Source organism: Ictidomys tridecemlineatus, chromosome 5 (genome assembly GCF_052094955.1).
Source record: "Ictidomys tridecemlineatus isolate mIctTri1 chromosome 5, mIctTri1.hap1, whole genome shotgun sequence".
Lineage (NCBI taxonomy): Eukaryota > Metazoa > Chordata > Mammalia > Rodentia > Sciuridae > Ictidomys > Ictidomys tridecemlineatus.
The window spans coordinates 167,689,015-167,708,882 of NC_135481.1; the positions used below are offsets into that span (position 1 = coordinate 167,689,015).

A 19,868-nucleotide genomic window follows, 5' to 3' on the forward strand; every position below is an offset into this window, starting at 1 on the left:
AACAAACAAGGAATATGATAATTAAAAGAAGCAGGTTGTTAGAAGGTGATGAGTGTCATGTGGAAAAAATGGAAATCTAGGGTTGAAAAATTTTTACCAAGGTGGGCTTGGGAGTGATGGCTAATAGGAATATTACATAGAGTTATACTTAGCCACAAGGAGAAGGTGGCATTTGATAAAGGTTCAAGGAGGTAAGGGGAGAGCCATGAGGGTACTTCAGGGAATAGCATTCAAGGCAGAGGGAACAGCCCATGCAAAGGCTTGAGGTAGGATCTGCCTGGCACTTGGAGCTGTGTGAGTGAGGGGGGAAGTAGTAAGAATTATGGTAATTTAGGAGTAGGAGATGGATTATGTAGGACACTATTCCTTGTTTCTCTTCTGATACTTTCTTACAAGTTACTATATATACTTGGTTCTGGAAAAGTGGATTGCATGCTGATAATCATGCAGAGCAGAATTGGGAAGAGGGTGAGGAAAGGGAAGGAAGTTATTCAAGTACCAAATTTAAAGAGACCCTCACTTCAGGTACTGCTCTGCACCAACAGGACCCTGAGAGTTAGGAGTCTCCTTAAAGTCTGCCTCACTGGTATTTCACTTGTCTTACCCTTGGTCCTGATGCAGAGATGCCTTGCTGTGTATTGATCCGGAACACAGGCTGCCATTTTTACTCCCCTCATCCATTCCCACCCACTACCACCCACCCACGTCTCAGCCAGGACTAACTATCCTGCCAGTGCACATGAGCAGGAGGGTTGGCTGGACAAACTAACCACTGGAGAGATGATCTGGCTCTTCTCTGGTCACCTCTCCATCCATCATTCCAGCCAGCAGACAGAGGAAGCAGGATATGGACTGGATTTAGTCCTGAAGCCTCTACACTTGTCTGCAAGTGTGTAGACATGGTTGAGAAGCAGGACTTCCAGACACCAGGAAGGGCTATTCAGGGAGTCCACAACTCGGGATTATAGGTGTGATTGAAGAACCACTTGTTTGCTTAAGTGCTTGAGAAGAGTCACTCCAAGCAAACTTGATGGCAAAGGCCAGGAAGCAGATGCTCCACATAAAATAAATATGCCTTAGAATGTGCTTGGGGTTTATTCTTACTCAAGGAACCCAAAGAAATTGGAAGACGACTTCTTTTTTTTTTTTTTTTTTTGTATTGAGGCTGGAACCCAGCACACTCTACCACTGAGCCATATCCCCAGCCCTTTTGATTTTTTGTTTTGAGATAGGGTCTAAGTTGATTAAGGCCTCACTAGGTTGCTGAGACTGGCCTTAAACTTGTGATTCCTGCCTCAGCCTCCTGAGCGGCTGGGATTACAGGAGTGTGCCATCATGTCCAACTAAAGTCTTTTGATTTTCAAGAAAATGTAATAGCTGCTCACGAGGACTTAGGGGTAGACTGAGGGCAGGTGGGCTGGTCTTCCTAGCAGTGGTCCATGCACAGGGCCACACATACCTCAGCCCCATCAGATTGAGCTTCTTCCTTTTTAGAACCTTTCCCACCCATTGACAGAGACTCCCAAATGGTACTGGCCCTATCCCAGCATCATCTGTCCCCACTTTCTCTTAAGAAGTCCAGTCAAGTTAGGCTGGTATCTTAGATAAATGGCAAAGGACAGTGGCAGAGTCTGGAGTGGGGGGAGGACTATGGGAATAAAATAGAAACCCACTGATTTTACCATTTAAGAAAATCTGAAGATTTTCAGAGTAGTCAATTTCAGGAGCAGGTACAACTTTTAGAGATTTTGATCAGAATTAAGGTCAATCCCATTGTGAAACTTTGTCATAAAATTAATGCAAGGTGCCTCTATCTTCTCTAATCACTGTATTACAGGCTATGTTTAACAAAGCAGGAGAAGTCAAATTTCCTAGACACAGATAGCAAAATATTTTAAGGTGCTAATGATATTATTTCTGAACACATTTTTTTTTTTGGACTGAATAAAGTACCTTTGATCAGAAAAATGCATTTGTCAAAACTGAAGCAAAGCTGTCCCCTGAACATTGGGCTTCTCTATTTCTGTTCTCTTAGATGATAAATTATTTTCTCACATCCCAAATACCCCAGGGCTAAAAAATGGGTTTGGGATTATTTTTACCAATAATTCTGAAACAACTCCTCAAGCTTCTTTCTAAATAAATAAATACAAACCCCCGTTTTCCTGAGACAACTTCATTTAGCAAAGGCTAACCAAGTAGTTGATGACCTTCCTCATCCAAAGTTTTGTCACCAATTTCAGTGATGCTACCACCCAATTCACAAATTTTCTGGACTCTTAGTTCTCTCACTTTGCAATGGAAGTCATTTGCAATTGACTTCCCTCTACCCCCACTTTAGCTACCCACATATTTGAGCTCTGTTTCCCTGGTTGCTTGGGGCAAGAGTTGGTGATCCATATCAATTTGTTCTACAATCCAGGCAGCCCAGGTAATGGCCTAAGACCTAGAACTTTCTTCTAGCCCTTATCTTCTAATTTCCTTCCAAAGTGAGAAAACTTAGTCAAAAAACATGTTCCCTGAAGACTGAACATCTACCTTCTAGATACCTCCTTAGGTTCCTAGGAGCCCAGATTTACCTAGCCAAATGGTCAATCTTCTGGGGATGGGTCTTTGAAGATGTGGATATAACTTGGATAGCTGGGATTAGGTGTCCACAGTGGTATCCAGTGTGCTGCCTGTATCACCTAGATGAGCTTCTGCCCTACCCTAATTTTATCTCTGTACACAGAAGCTGGAAGCTCCTCTCCAGGAGAGCTAGCCTAAACCAGCTGGATCTAGGTTGCCTGCCTGAGAGACCTCCAAATGACCTCTAACTGCAGCATAATCCAATCTGTATATGACATGCACCCCCTCCACCCCAGTGCCAGGACAGTTGACAACTGCCAGAGGTGGCACCTGAATTACCACCTATTCACAGAAAAGACATGAATATTCTTCCCCTTTATTAGCCTCTCTTTTCTTTTATCCTATATCCATGATTTTCCACTCTCCACAGGTTGAAAAGCTGATCTGCGAGCCTGTCTCCTTGTTTCTCTTATTCTTTGGCCAAGAATGAACCTTCCTGCACTGCTCACTGGATGCTCAGTCTCCTTTAGTGTTTCCATGATTCCAAGAGAGAAAAAGAATCCAATTTGGGTCAAAAAATGATAACACAGGTGAATGTAGGTGGAGTCAAAGGTGGAAAGAGCAAGAAGCCTAAACACACCCCATTCCTGTTTAATAAGAATGCCCAAAGCTTCCTTAACATTAACAGCTTTTACCCTTACCCCAGGGAGGATTTCTTAAGATTCCAATCTTAGTGGAGGTTGGTGACATATGCCTGTATTTCCAGTTACTAAGTAGGCTGAGGCAGGAGGATCAGAAATTGGAGGGCAATCTGGGCAACTTAATGAGATCCTGCATTAAAATAAAATACAAAGGGCTGATAATGGAGCTCAGTGGAAGAGTCTTTGCCTAACGTACAAGAAGCTCTGGGTTCAATTAAAAAAAAAAAGATACCTATTATAGGTTTATTTCGGCTTTCTGATAGCATCCAATCCATAGCAGCACTTGAAATCTCTTCTAAATCACTTAATGTAAACCTAAGTGTTGTAAATTTTCTGTAACAAACATTTACTGAGTCATTACTGTTCTCTATGATAGGTGTTCTACTCCTTCATGAGCAAATAAACCCAATTTGACTAGAGGCATGTTCCTGGAGGCCTGATGGGTAGACAGCAACATATCAAAAGCTCTGCTACAGGGTGGACTTTCATACAGGTTGAGCATCTCTAATCCAAAAATCTGAAACCCAAGTGCTCCAAAATTTGAACCTTTTTGAAATCCAACATAATGTTCACAAAATTTGTGGGACATTTTGTATGTCAGGTTGTGAGGTTATGTTTGCTTAACTGGAAAAGTCTACGGAAATATTCTTAAGCTCAAAAAACTTCAAAAAACCTGAAACAGTTCTTTTCCTAAGCATTATGGATCAAAGATACTCAATCTGTATCACTATTTAATTAAATAGTAGTAATTGATAGTGTCATGATAAATAAAGCAAATAAAGCTAGAAATATATGCAATAATATTGATGAATCTTCTAAACAATGAGCTTTTAAAAAGCAAGGCACAAAATAATGCATCTACTGTATTAATCAATTTACACACCATGTTAAACAATTGTGGGAGCTGCAACGTTTAGGGCAGCACCTAAACTTACTTAGCGCTAAAATGTACAATGTAGTGATCATTTCACAATTCAAGAGGGTGGTCACTTCTGAGGGTAGGGAGACCAACCACGCTGATGAGAATAGGCACATGGGGTTGTTTCTGTTTTTTATTTTTTCCATTACTGGGGATTGAACCCATGGGTACTCTACCACAGAGATACATCTTTGGTCCACTTATTTATTTATTTATGGTACCAAGGATAGGACTCAGGGACACTCAACCACTGAGCCACATTCCCAGCCCTCTTTTGTATTTTATTTAGAGACAGGGCCTCACTGAGTTGCTTAGCACCTTGCCCTAGCTAAAGCTGGCTTTGAACTCCTAATCCTCCTGTCTCAGAATCCCTAGCTACCGGGATTACAGGCATGCACCACAATGCCTGGTTTACTTATCTATTTTTTGAGACAGGTCTTAAGTTTCCCAGGCTGGTTTCAAATTTGCCATCCTTCTGCCTCAGCATCCTGAGTCCCTGGAATTACAGGAGTATGATAACACACCTGAGTTAGATGGTAGTTACATGCATATACACTTTATATTCATTAATTAAACTGTAGAAATAAGTTGTATGAATACTTTGCTATACATGTTTCATAACAGTAAACGTAATTTCAGCTGGCCACAGTGGCTCACACCTGTAATCCTGGCAACTCAGGAGGCTAAGGCAGGAGGATCACAAGTTCAAAGCCTGACTCAGCAATTTAGCAAGGCCCTAAGCAATTTAGTAGACCCTGTATCAAAAAAAAAAAAAAAAAAAAAAAAAGAAAAAGAAAAAAAAAGAGAAAAGAAAAATGTGCTGGGAATGTGGCTCAGTGATGAAGTGCTGCTGGGTTCAATCCCCAGTGCCAATAAATAAATAAACAAATAAAATAAAATGTGATAAAGAAATACTAATGCCAAATATGGCCATAAAAAGAGTTTTTTTTTTTTTTTTTTGCATTATAAAACTGTTACCAGAACCAGGTGTGGTGGCACATGCATATAATCCCAGAACTGGTAGGCTAAAACAGGAAGATCCCAATCCAGGCTCCAGGCCAGCCTTAGTAACCTACTGAGACCTTCAACAGTTTAGTGGGACCTTGTTTCAAAAACAAAACAAAATAAAACAAAATGGCTGGTGATGTAGCTCAGTGGTAGATCTCTGATTTCAATCCCCAATACCAAAAAAAATAAAAAGAGTTTCCTTAGAGTTTGACTAGCGTGCATCCATTCACCTGATGCCAATTAACCATGGGTAAACTGCTTAATTTTAATCTGTGATATTATAAGGATGACTAACAGCCTATGGACGTTATTGTGATTACTGGGACTTTCTACCTGAGGAAGTTTTCTCCAAAAGGAGTCAGGTCTTCCCGGCTCCCTTTGTTAGCCACACATATCCACTCTACCTTGAAGGATATTTCCGTCGTCATGGTGAATCCGTGGGTGATGACAGGTTCTTCTTCTGCAGTCCTTCCCTTCCAGCAGTCCAGCTCCACACAGCGACAACCAGACAGAAGCACTTGGCGATACATCTCCACAGAGGAGTTTCCAGCCAGCTGGCCAGCTGTAACACACCAACAAAACAAACCCCAGAATCTCATGAATCAAGCAAGATAGTGAGTCGTGGCTTCTTAGAAAGGCTCTCCTAACAGTTGGAAAACAAAGTGTTTAGGAGCTGTAGCAGCTGGGCGCGAGTGGCAGATGCCTGTCATCCCAGCAAATCAGGAGGTTGTGGCAGGAGGATTACAAGTTGGAGGCCAATCTGGATAACTCAGCAAGACTGTTCAAGAGGGAAAAAAGAAATTAAAAGGGGGTGGGGATGTGGTTTAGAGGCAGACTACTATCATAACGTGTGCATGTGCGAGGCCCTGAGTTCAGTCCCACTATCACACAGAAAAAGAAAAGCTGGAACAGTTGTTCTCAGCCTCTCTTCTGCCTTAACATACCAGGGAGCTGAATACAATCAAGAATCCCTAGCACTGGGTTGGGTGAAGAGAGAATAGAGAGAGTACAGAGAGGAGGGCATCATAACAATAACAAGGAGGAGCTTATCATGTGTCAATAACAGGTCTTTGGACCTTGAATGTATCAAATATTTAATCTTTAAAAAATGTTCATTATTTTATTTAAAATATAAAATGGCACAAAGTAGTTCAATTGCCCGAGTGTCCAAAGCTGGAAAATAAAAAAATATAGAATTCTGTTCATGGAACAGAAGATACTGCTCCCTTAGTTGATCTATAGAACTCACTTCTTATCAAAATCCCACCGGCATTTTCTTTTCTTTTCTCTTCTTTTCTTTTTCTGCATGTCAGGGATTGAACCCAGGGCTATCCACATGCTACCAGTGAGCTATATCCCTAGCCTCCCACTCTGCTTTTTATCTTTTTTGTTTTTTCAGAAGTTGACAAGCTGATTCAAAACTTCATGTTAATCAAATAATTTTGAAAATTTTTAACAAAGTTAGAATCATACTTTTCAACTTAAAAATTGACTACAAGCCTGTAGAAAGCAACTGTCCTATCATAAGGATAGATATAATGGAATAGAATTGAGAGTCCTGCAGAGTGCAATGGCGCAGGCCTGAAATCTCAGTGCCTTGGGAGGCTGAGGCAGGAGATCTTGAGTTCAAAGCCAGCCTCAGCAACAGCAAGGTCCTATGCAACTCAGTGAGACCCTGTCTCTAAATAAAGTACAAAATAGGGCTGGGGATGTGGCTCAGTGGTCGAGTTCCTTAGTATCAAAAAAAAAAAAAAAATGGGAGTCCTAAACAAACCTCCATTATATGGTCACCTGGCTTTCAAAAGAGTTGATAGACAAGTGAAAGCAGAAAAGAACAGTCTTTTCAATGATTGGCCTGGGCAGGATAACTGGACAGCCACATGCAAAGAATGAAGCTGGATCTCTATTTCAAACTATAAACAACAAATCGAATGGATCAAATTCCAAAAATGTGAGAGCTAAAAACCATAAAACTCCTAGGTGGAGGTGAATCCACAGAATTGGATGCCGCAGGGATTTTGTAGATATGACAACAATAGCACAAAGGAACAAAAGGAAAAATAGGTAAATTTCATGAGAGTTAAGAGGTTCTGTGAACACAACTGAAATACCCATGTGAAGTTATGAGAATCATAACAATCAAGGCACCTGAGGTCTATGGGCTGGAATACAGAGGGCAGACAAACTACTTCTTTTACACTTAAGAAATCAAAGGTTTCTTCCAAAGATGGAATGTTCTCTCTGATAAGTGGATGCTAATCCATAATTGGGGTGGGGCATGGGAAAAATGGAAGAACTGTGATTGGGCAAAGGGGAGGGGAAGGGACAGGAGGGGGCATGGGGGCAGGAAAGATGGGGAATGAGATGGACATCATTACCCTAGATACCTGTATAACTGCACATATGGTGCGACGCTATATGAGATACAACCAGGGAAATGAAAAGTTGTGCTGCAATTTTGTACAATGAATCAAAATGCATTCTGCTGTCATATATACCTAATTAGAATAAATAAATCAAATTTTAAAAAAAGAAATGAACAGTTTTCTTAATGCCACTATAAATTGTTTGTAAAAGATTAATAATAAATAACTTTTGAGGCAACACATTACCAAACAAATTGAAGTCTTTGGTTTTCCCTATTAAAGTGTTTTTTTTAAATTCATACTCTATAAGATTCCTTCATGTCTTTTTTTTTTTTTATTATTAGCCAGTTGACTCATGACATGTTGATGAAAACTGTCAAAATGACTTTGAAATGGACAATATTGGCTCTGTGGAGACTCATAAGAGAAAGAAAATAAGATTAAGTCTACTGGTTAATTTTGGTTTTATATGCATGTCACAACACTCAACTATCAGCATAACAAAAGGATGACATTCTTGAGTTCTATAGAGCCCTGGTAAATGAGCTGAAGACTGATGAAGTAGGTTTCAGAATCACTTCTAAGAAAAAACAATTAGGGCATTTTAAATGCACAGTGTATTTGCAAAACAGAAATGCTGACAAAACAACCTAGAAAGTTCGCCAAAGCTAGATAATCCATTTGCTATTTACAATTGTCTTGAAGTTTATTGTCATTGCAAAAATGTACAGATGTCTTTTCTGCATCAAGGGGCAAGGGAACAATGGAACCAAAAGGGAAAAGATTATGTTATTTCTAAACTTCAGGGAGGGCTATCCTAACTAAAGAAAGTGAAGAAGTTAAATAATTACCAAGTTAACACTTTAAAAATGTTTGTGCCTGCAAAAAACTGCACTGGTATTAAAAAATAGAGCAGATGTTTTTTGAATGTATGCTGTCCAGGAAAAGGTTATTACTAACCTTGTAATCCAACACTGCTACACATGGTGCAATTTCTGAGTCTATTTTATTTAGCCTTCATTGAATGGTAGGGAAGTTGTCATGGATTTAGAAGCTAAATTAGAGTAAATGGTATATCAAAGTAGATAAAGACCTAACCAATACTAGAATGTTCTGTCAAGAGTTTCTGGAAACAATTATTTGGGTTTGCTTGCAAATTTCTTTCTTTTTTTGTTTTGTCATTTAAACAATAATCAGAAGAAATTTGATATACACTTTGATGGCTGAACAGTCAATATTTTGAAAGGCATGGTAAAGTGTGGGTTTGGGTTTGTGAAATGTAAAAAACATCTAAAAAATCTAGTACATGTGTGTGTGTGTGTGTGTGTGTGTGTGTGTGTGTGTGTATGTGTGTGTTGTCCAACATGTAAAACTAACAGAATCCCTTAAAGATAAACTTGTTGACCATTCATTTTTTTAAATACTCTTAAATTTCTGTTTGTGTGCATGTTTGATCATTGCTTCTTTGTAGGCAAAATTTTCAGAAATTGAAATATTCATCCAATATTTTTCTGCCTCTTAAGGACTTTGAACATACATTGCCAAGCAACTCACTAGGATTGATCTTGATTATTGGGTTTTTTAGTTCTTATGTTCTCTTCACTGGCCCAAAATTAATTCAGTTAGTTAGGTAATCCTTTTGATCATTCTTAAAATTAATAATTTTTTATTAGAAATGGAAGTCTACAAAAGGAAGCCTATTTTAGGAAGACCCATATTTATCCAGAATTTTCCTGTTCCTTGAAATGTACATAAAGTTCCCTGTATGTTTAACTTCATTAAGGAGATTTTTTTTTTATATAAGTGCTAACAATCTCCATTATTTCTTTTCTGCCTAAAGACTCAAAATTGGCTTTACTTTTCTTTCCTAAAATTCTTAGCTTCTCTTTATTACATCCCAACTCACTGACTATATTTCCATTTGACTTGATTCAATAAATGTAGCTTCTGGGGCCAGGGACTGCCAAGAGGTTGGTACTGTGATGTGTCATGAGTCATTCAACCCTTGGTATTTCTGAAACTTGCATTTGACATCATCTCTGCCTGGCTGTGAACACCCTCTGGAATACATTCCAAATCCATGATTGAACTTGGAGCTGAAGCTCCATCTCAGATTAATTCCTATTACTGCCTCCAGTCACAGCTCTGTGACTTCTCACTTGACTACACTCATTTTTGGTAGCTGGTTACATTCACTAGAGCTTTGTATCAGATTACCAGAGGCATCCAGTGAGAGAAAAGGCCAGGAAATTGGAAATAACAATTTCTGTATTAACAAAGCCTTCTGAGAAATTTCTTATCTTGCAAGGGCTAATGAATAATTGCCTACATTCATGTTTATCAACAGTTGCTGTCTTCTTTTCAACCTCCAGGGTAAGAAAGTTGAGAATGTGACGCATTTGTTAACTCAGTGGCCTTTTTCAATATACATTGTCTCCTTCAATAATGGGAGAGGAGGACTATTTCTCCTTGCTTTCCATTCTGTGACAATTATATAATCTCACAGCTACACCGATGGAAGCAGTTCAAAATATGAGAGTGTGTTGTTTCTCTTGACCAATCCTAGAGGCATCATTTTGATCTAGACTCTCCCTTCCATAGTATCGGCCCCAGAGAACACGTGAAAATTTCTTGAACATAGATCCAACTGTTAGGTGATGCCTTAGTTGAGAAAGTGGGGAAGGGTCTAAATCCATTCCCACTCTTGAGAAAACAACGTTAAGCATGTATCTTAGTGATCATGGGATGGTCCCCATACAAATATATATATCCCCAAACACATTTTTTGTGGGAGGCAAAATACAGGTTTCTGGGATATAAAAATGACATGAAAAAATAAAAATGACATGAGGCGTCGTCCTTACCTCAGCATCTAGGAAGGGAGGCAAGTAAAAATAAACAGCAGGTTTTTATTTAGCAGTTCAAACTCTCATCCTGATTATACACTTCTGGTCATCCTTTCTTTCTCTTATTTCTTTTTCCTTTTTTACTAATTGATTATCCTATTTAGGATCTGATCAATCCTAAATTTATCTCTCCCATTCATGGAGTAAATCAAGAATCTTCTGAGGCCGTCGTTGAACTTCCATGGCTCATGGTAGTGACTAAAGTGGTTTTTGCTCTGTGGTATAATTCTGGAGAATATATAATAGGGCATCAAGGAAAGAATACTAGGTGGGGGTGCAGGAGAGGTGTTTAAGAACCTCCAGGGACAGTTTTCTTAATCTTAGGGACACAAGATTGGAACTTTCCTTATGCCACATGTGGATCTTTGTTCATAGGAAAGTGACACTTAGGGTATACAGTCATCTTGAAACCAAAAGAGGACAAAGAAGAAAGCACCTTGGTGTTCAATGACACTAATGAATTCTTGGTTTAACCAACCTTCAACCACTCCTCCTCTGGAAGTCTTATGGGTGAGGTAATAAATTCCTTAATCTTTAAGTCATTATGTGATGATATCTTATTACTTTCAGCCACAAGGATCCTGGCTGTTCTAATTTATCTTCATTTTATAAATATGGAAACCAAGGCTCAGGGAGGTAAGTACATAATTAAAGATAAATTTAAACTCAGCCTGTTTATTTCCTAAGTTCATTTTCTTTCCATTCTACCACCTAATTTTCTTAGGTCTCTGTATACTTAAATACAAAATAAACGATAAAAGGTTATATATGCTAAGGATAATGAAGGAGAAATATGTAGGAAGAGAATGAGTGACATTCCAAGTATGGGTAGCTAGTGAGTGATTGACAAGGGTACAACTAGGACTGAATCATTGTTAGACATTTTCTGCAACCAAGAACATATAACTGAGGAGGGAAGTTGCATAATTATTCGACATTATTAGTCAGATAATTTAATTCATCAGACTACTGAGGATAACTAAAACTTCAAATCAACTTTTTTTTCTGTAAGCTCAGTAAGGAGGCTAATTTACCCAGAGGTTATACCACTTTGTCTTGCCTTTATATGGAGCCATTATCTCTTAAAGAGTTTGGAGCATGAAAAGTTTGGTGTATGAAATGATGCTCAGGTGTGGGTTGAAATGATTACATATTGTTCTGTCCTAGGAGGATTCTTTTTTTCTGGATTCATCAATGTAGATTCCTCAAGGAAAAATCATCATTTAAAACATAATCATTTCTGGGTATACTGCCAAGACCATCTAAAACTCCTGAAAATGACCATTGCAATTAAAACCCAACTCCTTCTGTGGACATATTTCTCTCATTGATCTGATTTATTTTTCCTTTTGGGCATCTTGATATTCAACAAGGGGCAATAATGAGCAGAAAAATAGCCATAATAATATGCATTGCTAAATGGATTGGTTTTTCATACTGTACATTTAATTTTTACAGTCCCTTTGAAGTCTCAAAAGAAAACAGCAAGCATATTGAAATGCTCCTCATTTAGATTAAGAGTGAAATTTCTCAGAAATTCTAGTTCTTAAAGTACTCCAATAAAATAAATAGAGTGGTGACAGGGGATATGCAGGGTTGGTGATCCCCTTAGTCACTGTCAATCTCTGTCTTTTTTCCTATATTTAATCCACACTACAGTAGGAATTAACTTGTGTTTGCACTTGGCATTTCATAGCTTATTTGAATAGAAAACCTTTTTTTTTCTAGGGAGAGCCTCTTATGTGAAATAGATTTCTATAGATAGAGTTTTCACTTGTTTGAGAAATGTCCATGAAGTATAAAATTGTACTTATTTCCTTAATAATGATTTTAAAACTCAACTAAATTCTATTGGGATTCTATTGGTTATAACTTTTAGCATTATCAGTTGGGTCTGGAGAGTTTTAATTTTTATAGCAGAGATGTCCAAATTTATCCAAAAGCCTCAGAGAAACAAAGTTCTATATTAGTTTTATCTGTAATTAAAACAATGATTCTATGAAGTAAAACCAAATTTTGGTCCATAAGTCAAAAGAGGACTTCAGGCAAAACCTTAAGAGTCTGTATTAACATTTTTAAAAAATTTTTTATTCTAATTTGTTATATATGACAGCAGAACGATTTATATTTCATATTATACAGATAGAGCACAATTTTTCATATCCCTGGTTGTATACAAAGTATATTCACACCATTCTTGTCTTCGTTCATGTACTTAGGGTAATGATGTCCATCTCATTCCACCATCTTTTCTACCCCCATGCCCTTTCTCTTCCCCTCCCACCTCTTTACCCTATCTGGAGTTTGTCTAATCCTCCCATGCTCCCCCTCCCAACCCTATTATGAATCAGCTTCCTTATATCAGAGAAAACATTTTGGCATTTGTTTTTTTGGGATTGGCTAACTTCACTTAGCATTATATTCTCCAACTCCATCCATTTACCTGAAAATTCCATGATTTTATTCTCTTTTATCGCTGAGTAATATTCCCTTGTGTATATATACCACATTTTCTTTATCCATTCATCTACTGAAGGGCAACTAGGCTAGTTCCACAGTTTAGCTATTGTGAATTGTGCTGCTATAAACATTGATGTGACTGTGTCCTTGTAGTAGGCTGTTTTTAAGTCCTTTGGGTATATATCGAGGAGTGGAATAGCTGGGATAAAAGGTGGGTCCATTCCCAGTTTTCCAAGAAATCTCCATACTGCTTTCCATATTGAAGAGCCCGTATTAACATTTTTTAATGGATTTTTTTCTATTTATATGAAATTCTCTCTAATTCCCTTGCAGAAAGACAAAAGCCTGGCTTTTACTGGAACAAGTTAATATTGTGAGAATTTATTTCATTCTATGCAAATCTATCTAATAAAAACCTTGGTATAATAATACATAGTTCAGAAAAGGGAGAAAGATAAGCAACTATAACAAGATAATTTAAGATAAGTATTGAATTTAAGTGAGTTCACATAGTTTTACAAATTGAATATTTGAAAATATGTACATTTAATACTACTAGAAATTAAATAATTAGATGGAGAATTCATCAGCAATCATATACAGAATGAATGAATCAGATACAGAAATTTGGAAACAACTACTTGAGTTCTTTCTTTAAAACCTAACCTGAATCCTTCATTTTCCTAATAGTGGAAAAATCTTCTGAGCATTGTCATCCATAATATGCTAATACCCTCAGATTTAAAATAACCTAATACAATGAAGTTAAAATTCTCCATCACTTCTGTGGTTCTAAAGTCACACAAAAACAGGGCATATTAGTGACTGTTATAATATTAATTTGAAAATCCTTGGTGAAATGCAGTTTGAAAATAAAAACTAAATGGGAAATTTGAATTGTATTCCATAATTTATTGTTTGCATTAATAATGAATAATTTTCTTAGAACTATTATTATGTCATCTGTAAAGCAAATGAGTAACTGCATAATTTGTTAGGTATCAAGACTGCAAAAGGAAATGCAAGAATTGAAGTTGGAAGATAGAAGTGAAAATATTTTTCTGAACCATGCCCTAAAAAGCAAAAAACAAAATAACAACAACCCAAATTCCTTGGATTGTTCACAGAAATAATCTGGAAATAATCTTTCATAGTGCAGGGTCAAAAGTGCTGTCACTTATACTATTTTTGCTCTCCCCCACAAGGATCCAGAATACACTGGAGAAACATGATTCCATGTCTAGAGCAGGCAGGAGAAAGGTGACTCTGAAAATATTTATGGGCCAGGAAGCAAGAGAATTTTCAAAACCCATGGGTCATACTGAGAGGCAAAAAAGGGTTCCCAGTGGCCAAAGCTAAGATAATTTGAGCTTCAAAGAATAGTGGCTGTGGTGGAATGCACATTAACAAAATGTGAAAAACCTAAATCCATAATGATGTTCCAGAGGACAGTTTAATATATTCCAAAAGAAGTTGAAAACAATGGAATATATATCCAATCGGTATTGCTGTTCAATTGTTTTTATATTCCTGACTCATTTATTATATGATACAGAAAGTAATGAATATAAATATATCAATTTAGTTGCATGGCATCAATTCCCAGGCATTTTGGGCTTAAAAGGACTTTTATAAAATTACTCAGCATTGTGACTTTTGGGCAAACAAAATCTCATATCCAAAATTTAGCTGGATAAATATTTAAGTGTTTTTTGAGTCTTGTAGTAAGTATATGATAAATGCAAGATTTCATTATATGCTGAAGTTTTTAAAATCATACTTTGGATTCTCTCAAGTCAAAGATAAAGCTTCTTAACTTGACATTTCATAGACCTCCATGAACTTGGATGAGAAAAAAGTTACATTTTTAATTATAACATCTTCACAAAATTTAAATTCTCTTCAATTATGAATGTAGGTGACAAGTCACAGTAGTTTTAGCAGTATATGTGACTGTTTTACCAGTAGAAATCACAGATACTTTCGTATGGTATCCAATTGCGGCAAGTATGACAAAATATTGCTTATACTCATTTAAAATGGTTAATTAAAAAGATACATATTATTTTATCACAAAATTGTTTTTTAATATTTGTTAAAAATATTTTAGTGAAATTTATTTACTCTTTAATCCCAGGTACTTTATTTTATGTTTTTAACATTCTGAGAAGTGTCTATAAGCTTCAATAGGCTACCAAATAGGTCAGTGGCACCAAATAAGATTAAGAACCTTTAAGAAGGAAAAATAAAATCCCTCATAAAGGCTTATGAGCTTGGATGTGAATGGAGCTGCAGTTTTTGTAGCAGGCCTAAAGAACTGAATCCAAAGGGTGTTTAAGTGGACATTCTTCTCCTGAAATTATGGAACCTGTTGTAGTTTTAAATAGCACTGAAAATTCTTTGTCACTTTCCTATTGAGAGCTGTGGTTTATGTACCCTTTGAATCTAAGTGGGATTGTGACTCTAGACAAATACAGAAAGGAGTGACATTATAGGGCTTCAGGAGTTAAGTGTAAAGGCAGTTAAGCTTCCTTGTTACCTGGGATACTTGTTCTTGCATCTCTGAGTTGCCATCCATGTAAGAAGCCTACCTACCCTTGGGTTGCCATGCTCTAAGGAAGCCCAAGCTACATGGTGAGGCCTCTTGTAAAAATTGGGTTCCTAGTCCTAACTGAACCTAGTTGTTGGGTCATTCTAGCTGTGGGGCCAGATATGATGGAGAAGACTCCAGATGATTCCAGCAGCAGGCTCTTTAATTGAGTCACCCCTTCTTCTCCCAGTCACTTCTGAGGTAAAAACTAGGACACAATGGATCAGAGACATACAGTCTCCTGTATTCTATTCACTATCTGAATTCCTGATTCACAGAATATGAATCAAAGTAAAATATTGCTTGTTTTATGATACTAAACTTTGGACACCCTTTGGAGTGGTTTGTTATACAGCAATAAGTAACCAGAATAGAATTTAGGAGGAACCAAACATGAATTTAGTTTTGTGGCAGAGCTTTTCTAGAGAATGTCAGTTGAAACAAAATTGGGTGTAAGTAGTCTGAAAGCCTTTCAGTTCTCATGAACATGTACGTTGCAGTTCAAATGTCTAGTTTAGTTCAAATGTCTACAGAACTCAGACCATATGATTCTTACTAGATGGTCTCAAATTATGGGCAATCACTCTGAGATAGCCCATTCTGGCTGTCGAGAGGCAACATTGCTCTCGAAGAATAATTTCTAAGTTCTTTTTCACCCATTATGGGATATTGGGCCAATGCTAGATTTGATACCAACAAAGTGTGCATTTGGAGGCATAAGGAATAAATCTTTTAAAGAATTTTTTTTAAAAAAAGAACCGTTCAGTTGTCAGATTGCTAAACCCTGTGGAATTTTCATGGACACCTTTAAGGCTATTCAGTGCCTGGGTCTCTCTTGTCTTTATAGGCATTTTCACTGGTGGTCTACCCTGCAGTACAAACCATACACCCCTGGACAATGAGCCAAGAACACATCAAAACCACCACCATGGCAAGGAGAGCATTTACAAAACACAAATAGCAAATGAGACCCAGACTTCAGTTCTGTTGTGTTAGATCTGGCTATCTTATATATGTGAGGATGGTATGAAGAAAGAATGGGATGTGGTCTTAGAAAGGTGTTTTTATTTTTATCCCAGCTTCAGGTTTTCTAGAAGGACTTTTTAAGAACTGCCACTAGAGATCTGCTATACAGAAAGTATTTTAGAAGAAATGCATTTTGATTATTCTCAGCTAATTAAAATCTATATTAAATTGTTAATTCTAAACTATGATAAGACAACATATATGTGTATGTTTGTTTAAATTATGTGTATATAAGTATGTAAAATATATTTTAGTATTTTCCTATGTAATCCATTTTTTACCATTGTCCCAGGTGTGGAATAGCTATAAAAATTTTAACATAGTATATAATATAATGATATAATACATAATAAGAAGAATATAATTAGGTTGTAATATAATAACTATAATAATATCAATATTAACTAATATTAGCATAGTTATATGTATGTAAGTTCTGTATCATGATTTCCAACCTATTTTAATGTACCTTTGTTGATTTTATTTAAATATTCAAGGAATTAAAAGTTTGGGATTGAATCGGTTAATGATCTCCCCCAAACCATGACAGAATTCAATTTATGATCAATAAAGGAAACATATAATTATTTTTTCCTGCTTTATTATAATTTTTACTATCAGGAATAAATTACTATTCACAGATCAATGTGTTTTTGTTTAATACCCTGTTTCACCTTGAACAAAATCAATTTGCCTTCAGTAGAAGTTATTAAGAGCCATGGAACTCTTCTGTAGATGAACAGAGCCCACAGAGGTAGGTGGGATTGTAAGTGGCTTTGAACATAAGATTTGATTCCATTATACAAAATTCCATTGGTCTGAAGCTAAAAGGTGTGGGTACATTTAAAAGACTTGAAAACTTAGGCCTGGAGAAATGGTGATATTGCTTCACAAACAGGGATATGGCTGCTTATTAAGGGTGGAGACTTTGGTGGTGGAACCCCAGAGTTCCCAGAGGCATTTCTGAGGAAGCAGAAGAAAATTCTCCTATACTTTTTGAAACAAGAGAAACTAGAGATTACTGAAATTTGGCGAGACTGCCCATAGTAACAGTCATAAAACGGTGAATTCATACCTGTGAGGTAGGTGTTGTGTGAGGAATTAATGAAATAGTGAGACAGGGGCTGAGACATGTCTTCATTCAAATCCAGTTTCTCAGGTGAAACGACTCCATTTTCTTCTCCACTCAGATAGCGCATAAATCCATCCACTGATATCTGTCCTGGAGGAAAGGAGATGGAAGGAGATGTGAATGTATTGTTTTCAAGGGTTGCTGGTATTATGTTACTTTCATTACTCACCACCCCAGAAAATTCTGGAGGCATTCAGGGTAGAAGGCAGCAGCCACAGTTTCATATAAAAATAAGCGTTACCTTAATGGATAGACACCAAAATGTTATTAGTGCTTGTCTCTGAGTGATAGAATTTTTGGTGATTTTTCAAAATTTTGTATTTCGAATTTGTTACTTTTATAATAAGAGCTATGCACAAGGGAATTTATTATTTAAAATTGAAGTGAAAGTGTTTTCAGATAATCTTTTTCTCTGAAATAGAAAATAAAAATGGCCACAAATTAGTTTTTCCTCAGAATAAAATATTGAATTCTCATAAAAGGGGAGGCCTTTAAATTTTATATTTTGAATAATTTTACTTCAAATGGAGGAAATAATGACTTATACTTCAACTCAGATTTAGAAATTTTTCTTTCACTGTAACTTTTTGGAGGTGACTATTCCTAAATATTGAGGTAATGCTTTTATTTCAGCTTTTAAAATGCTTTTACTGAGATGTAACTGACAGATAAAAATTGTACATAGTTAAGGTGTGCAATGTGATGTTGTGAAACATCTGAGACAGTTCTTTCTCATGGAGATTTTTTTTTGCTGTCCACGTCTTTCTATTTTCATTTCTAGTCAAATAAAATGAGATTATTTTTCATATGAAGTGGACAATTAATTTACTAAGTAAAAAAAATTGCATAGAAACCAGATTCTAATATTAACCCTACTAAAAATTAGTCATAAGTTCCGGAGCATGCCACTTAATTTTTATAAATATTGATTACTTCATGTGTATAATATGAGAGTTGAAATGCATACTCTGGAAAATCCTTTCCTTTGTTAAAAATTTATAATTCTATCATGAAAAATTTCAAGTAACATGGAGATTTTTATAGATACAGAGACCCACTTTAACTATTTAGGTGCATCACCACAGTTTGTTTTTCAACTTTAGTAATCAAAGCCTCAGAACAACAGTGTATTTATAGGTAGTAATGATATGAGCACTAACCACTGGACAGTAGCATTTCTTTTTTAATTGTTGGAAAAAGTTTTGTGTTAATTTAAAAGCTCATTGAAGAAAAACTAGACAATGCAATAAGCAGAGAGGAAACTTAAAACTTTTTGAACATATCTAATTCCTTCTTCAGAGAAGTAAAAACCTTGGCAAGTCTGATCCCCCTCTAAAAAAAAGTGTGCATATAATTCTTCTATGAAGATGAAGTTATGTTTACACTCATATAATTTTCATGGAATCCCAGGGGTACTCTACCACTGAGTTACATTCCTAGCCCTTTTTAGTTTTAAAATAGGCTCTTACTTAATTACTTAAGCTGGCCTCCAACTTGTGATCCTCCTGCCTCTGCCTTCCTGATCTATGGGATTATAGGTGTATGCTAGTATGCCCAATTTACACACATCTATAACATCTATAATTAATATATGATATATAATGACTTTATTATATATTATATATTGACATAATTTATAATATGTGTTATATAGTATATAATATTGCATATGTTATATATAGCATATAGTATTATATGCTATTATATTATTATATAATATCTGTATATAAATATGATTATATATTATAGAATGTTAATATATTATTATACACTTATGCATTATTGTATAATATTAATATATAATAGATACTTTATACATTTATGTACATATATAATTAAGCAACCTACTTTTCTTAAGTGACCCATAAAGAATATTTTCTTGTGAAAATAAATTCCATACAGATAAAATATCTAAAATATATTATATATTTTTTAAATATTTATATATTTTATAAAGTATAAAACATAAAAAATATGTATATTATATATATGAATACAAATAAATATTTACATAATTATATATAAATGTATATATTTATAAAATATAAAATTATGAGAAGACTAAACAATAGTCTATTATCATTGATCATTATAGTTGTTTATAATTTTTTCATTAGGATAAATGATATTGCATTAAATTCTTTGATAGTTAAATCTTTTTTTAAAATTTGTCTTAATTAGTTTTACATGAC

At 35.9% G+C, this 19,868-nt stretch overlaps 1 protein-coding gene across 3 annotated transcripts in view; it reads right to left on the reverse strand.

Annotated features, from left to right (window-relative positions):
* Window positions 1-19,868, reverse strand: part of Plcb1 (phospholipase C beta 1) — a 710,898-nt gene that overhangs the window by 175,178 nt on the left and 515,852 nt on the right. For all 3 annotated transcript variants that reach the window (XM_005320485.4, XM_078051429.1, XM_005320486.4), the window contains 2 exons: window positions 17,620-17,766; window positions 5,601-5,758 (listed from right to left, as the gene is read on the reverse strand). In XM_005320485.4, coding sequence (XP_005320542.2) covers window positions 5,601-5,758; window positions 17,620-17,766 — 305 coding nt within the window. The remainder of the gene's footprint in view (window positions 1-5,600; window positions 5,759-17,619; window positions 17,767-19,868) is intronic.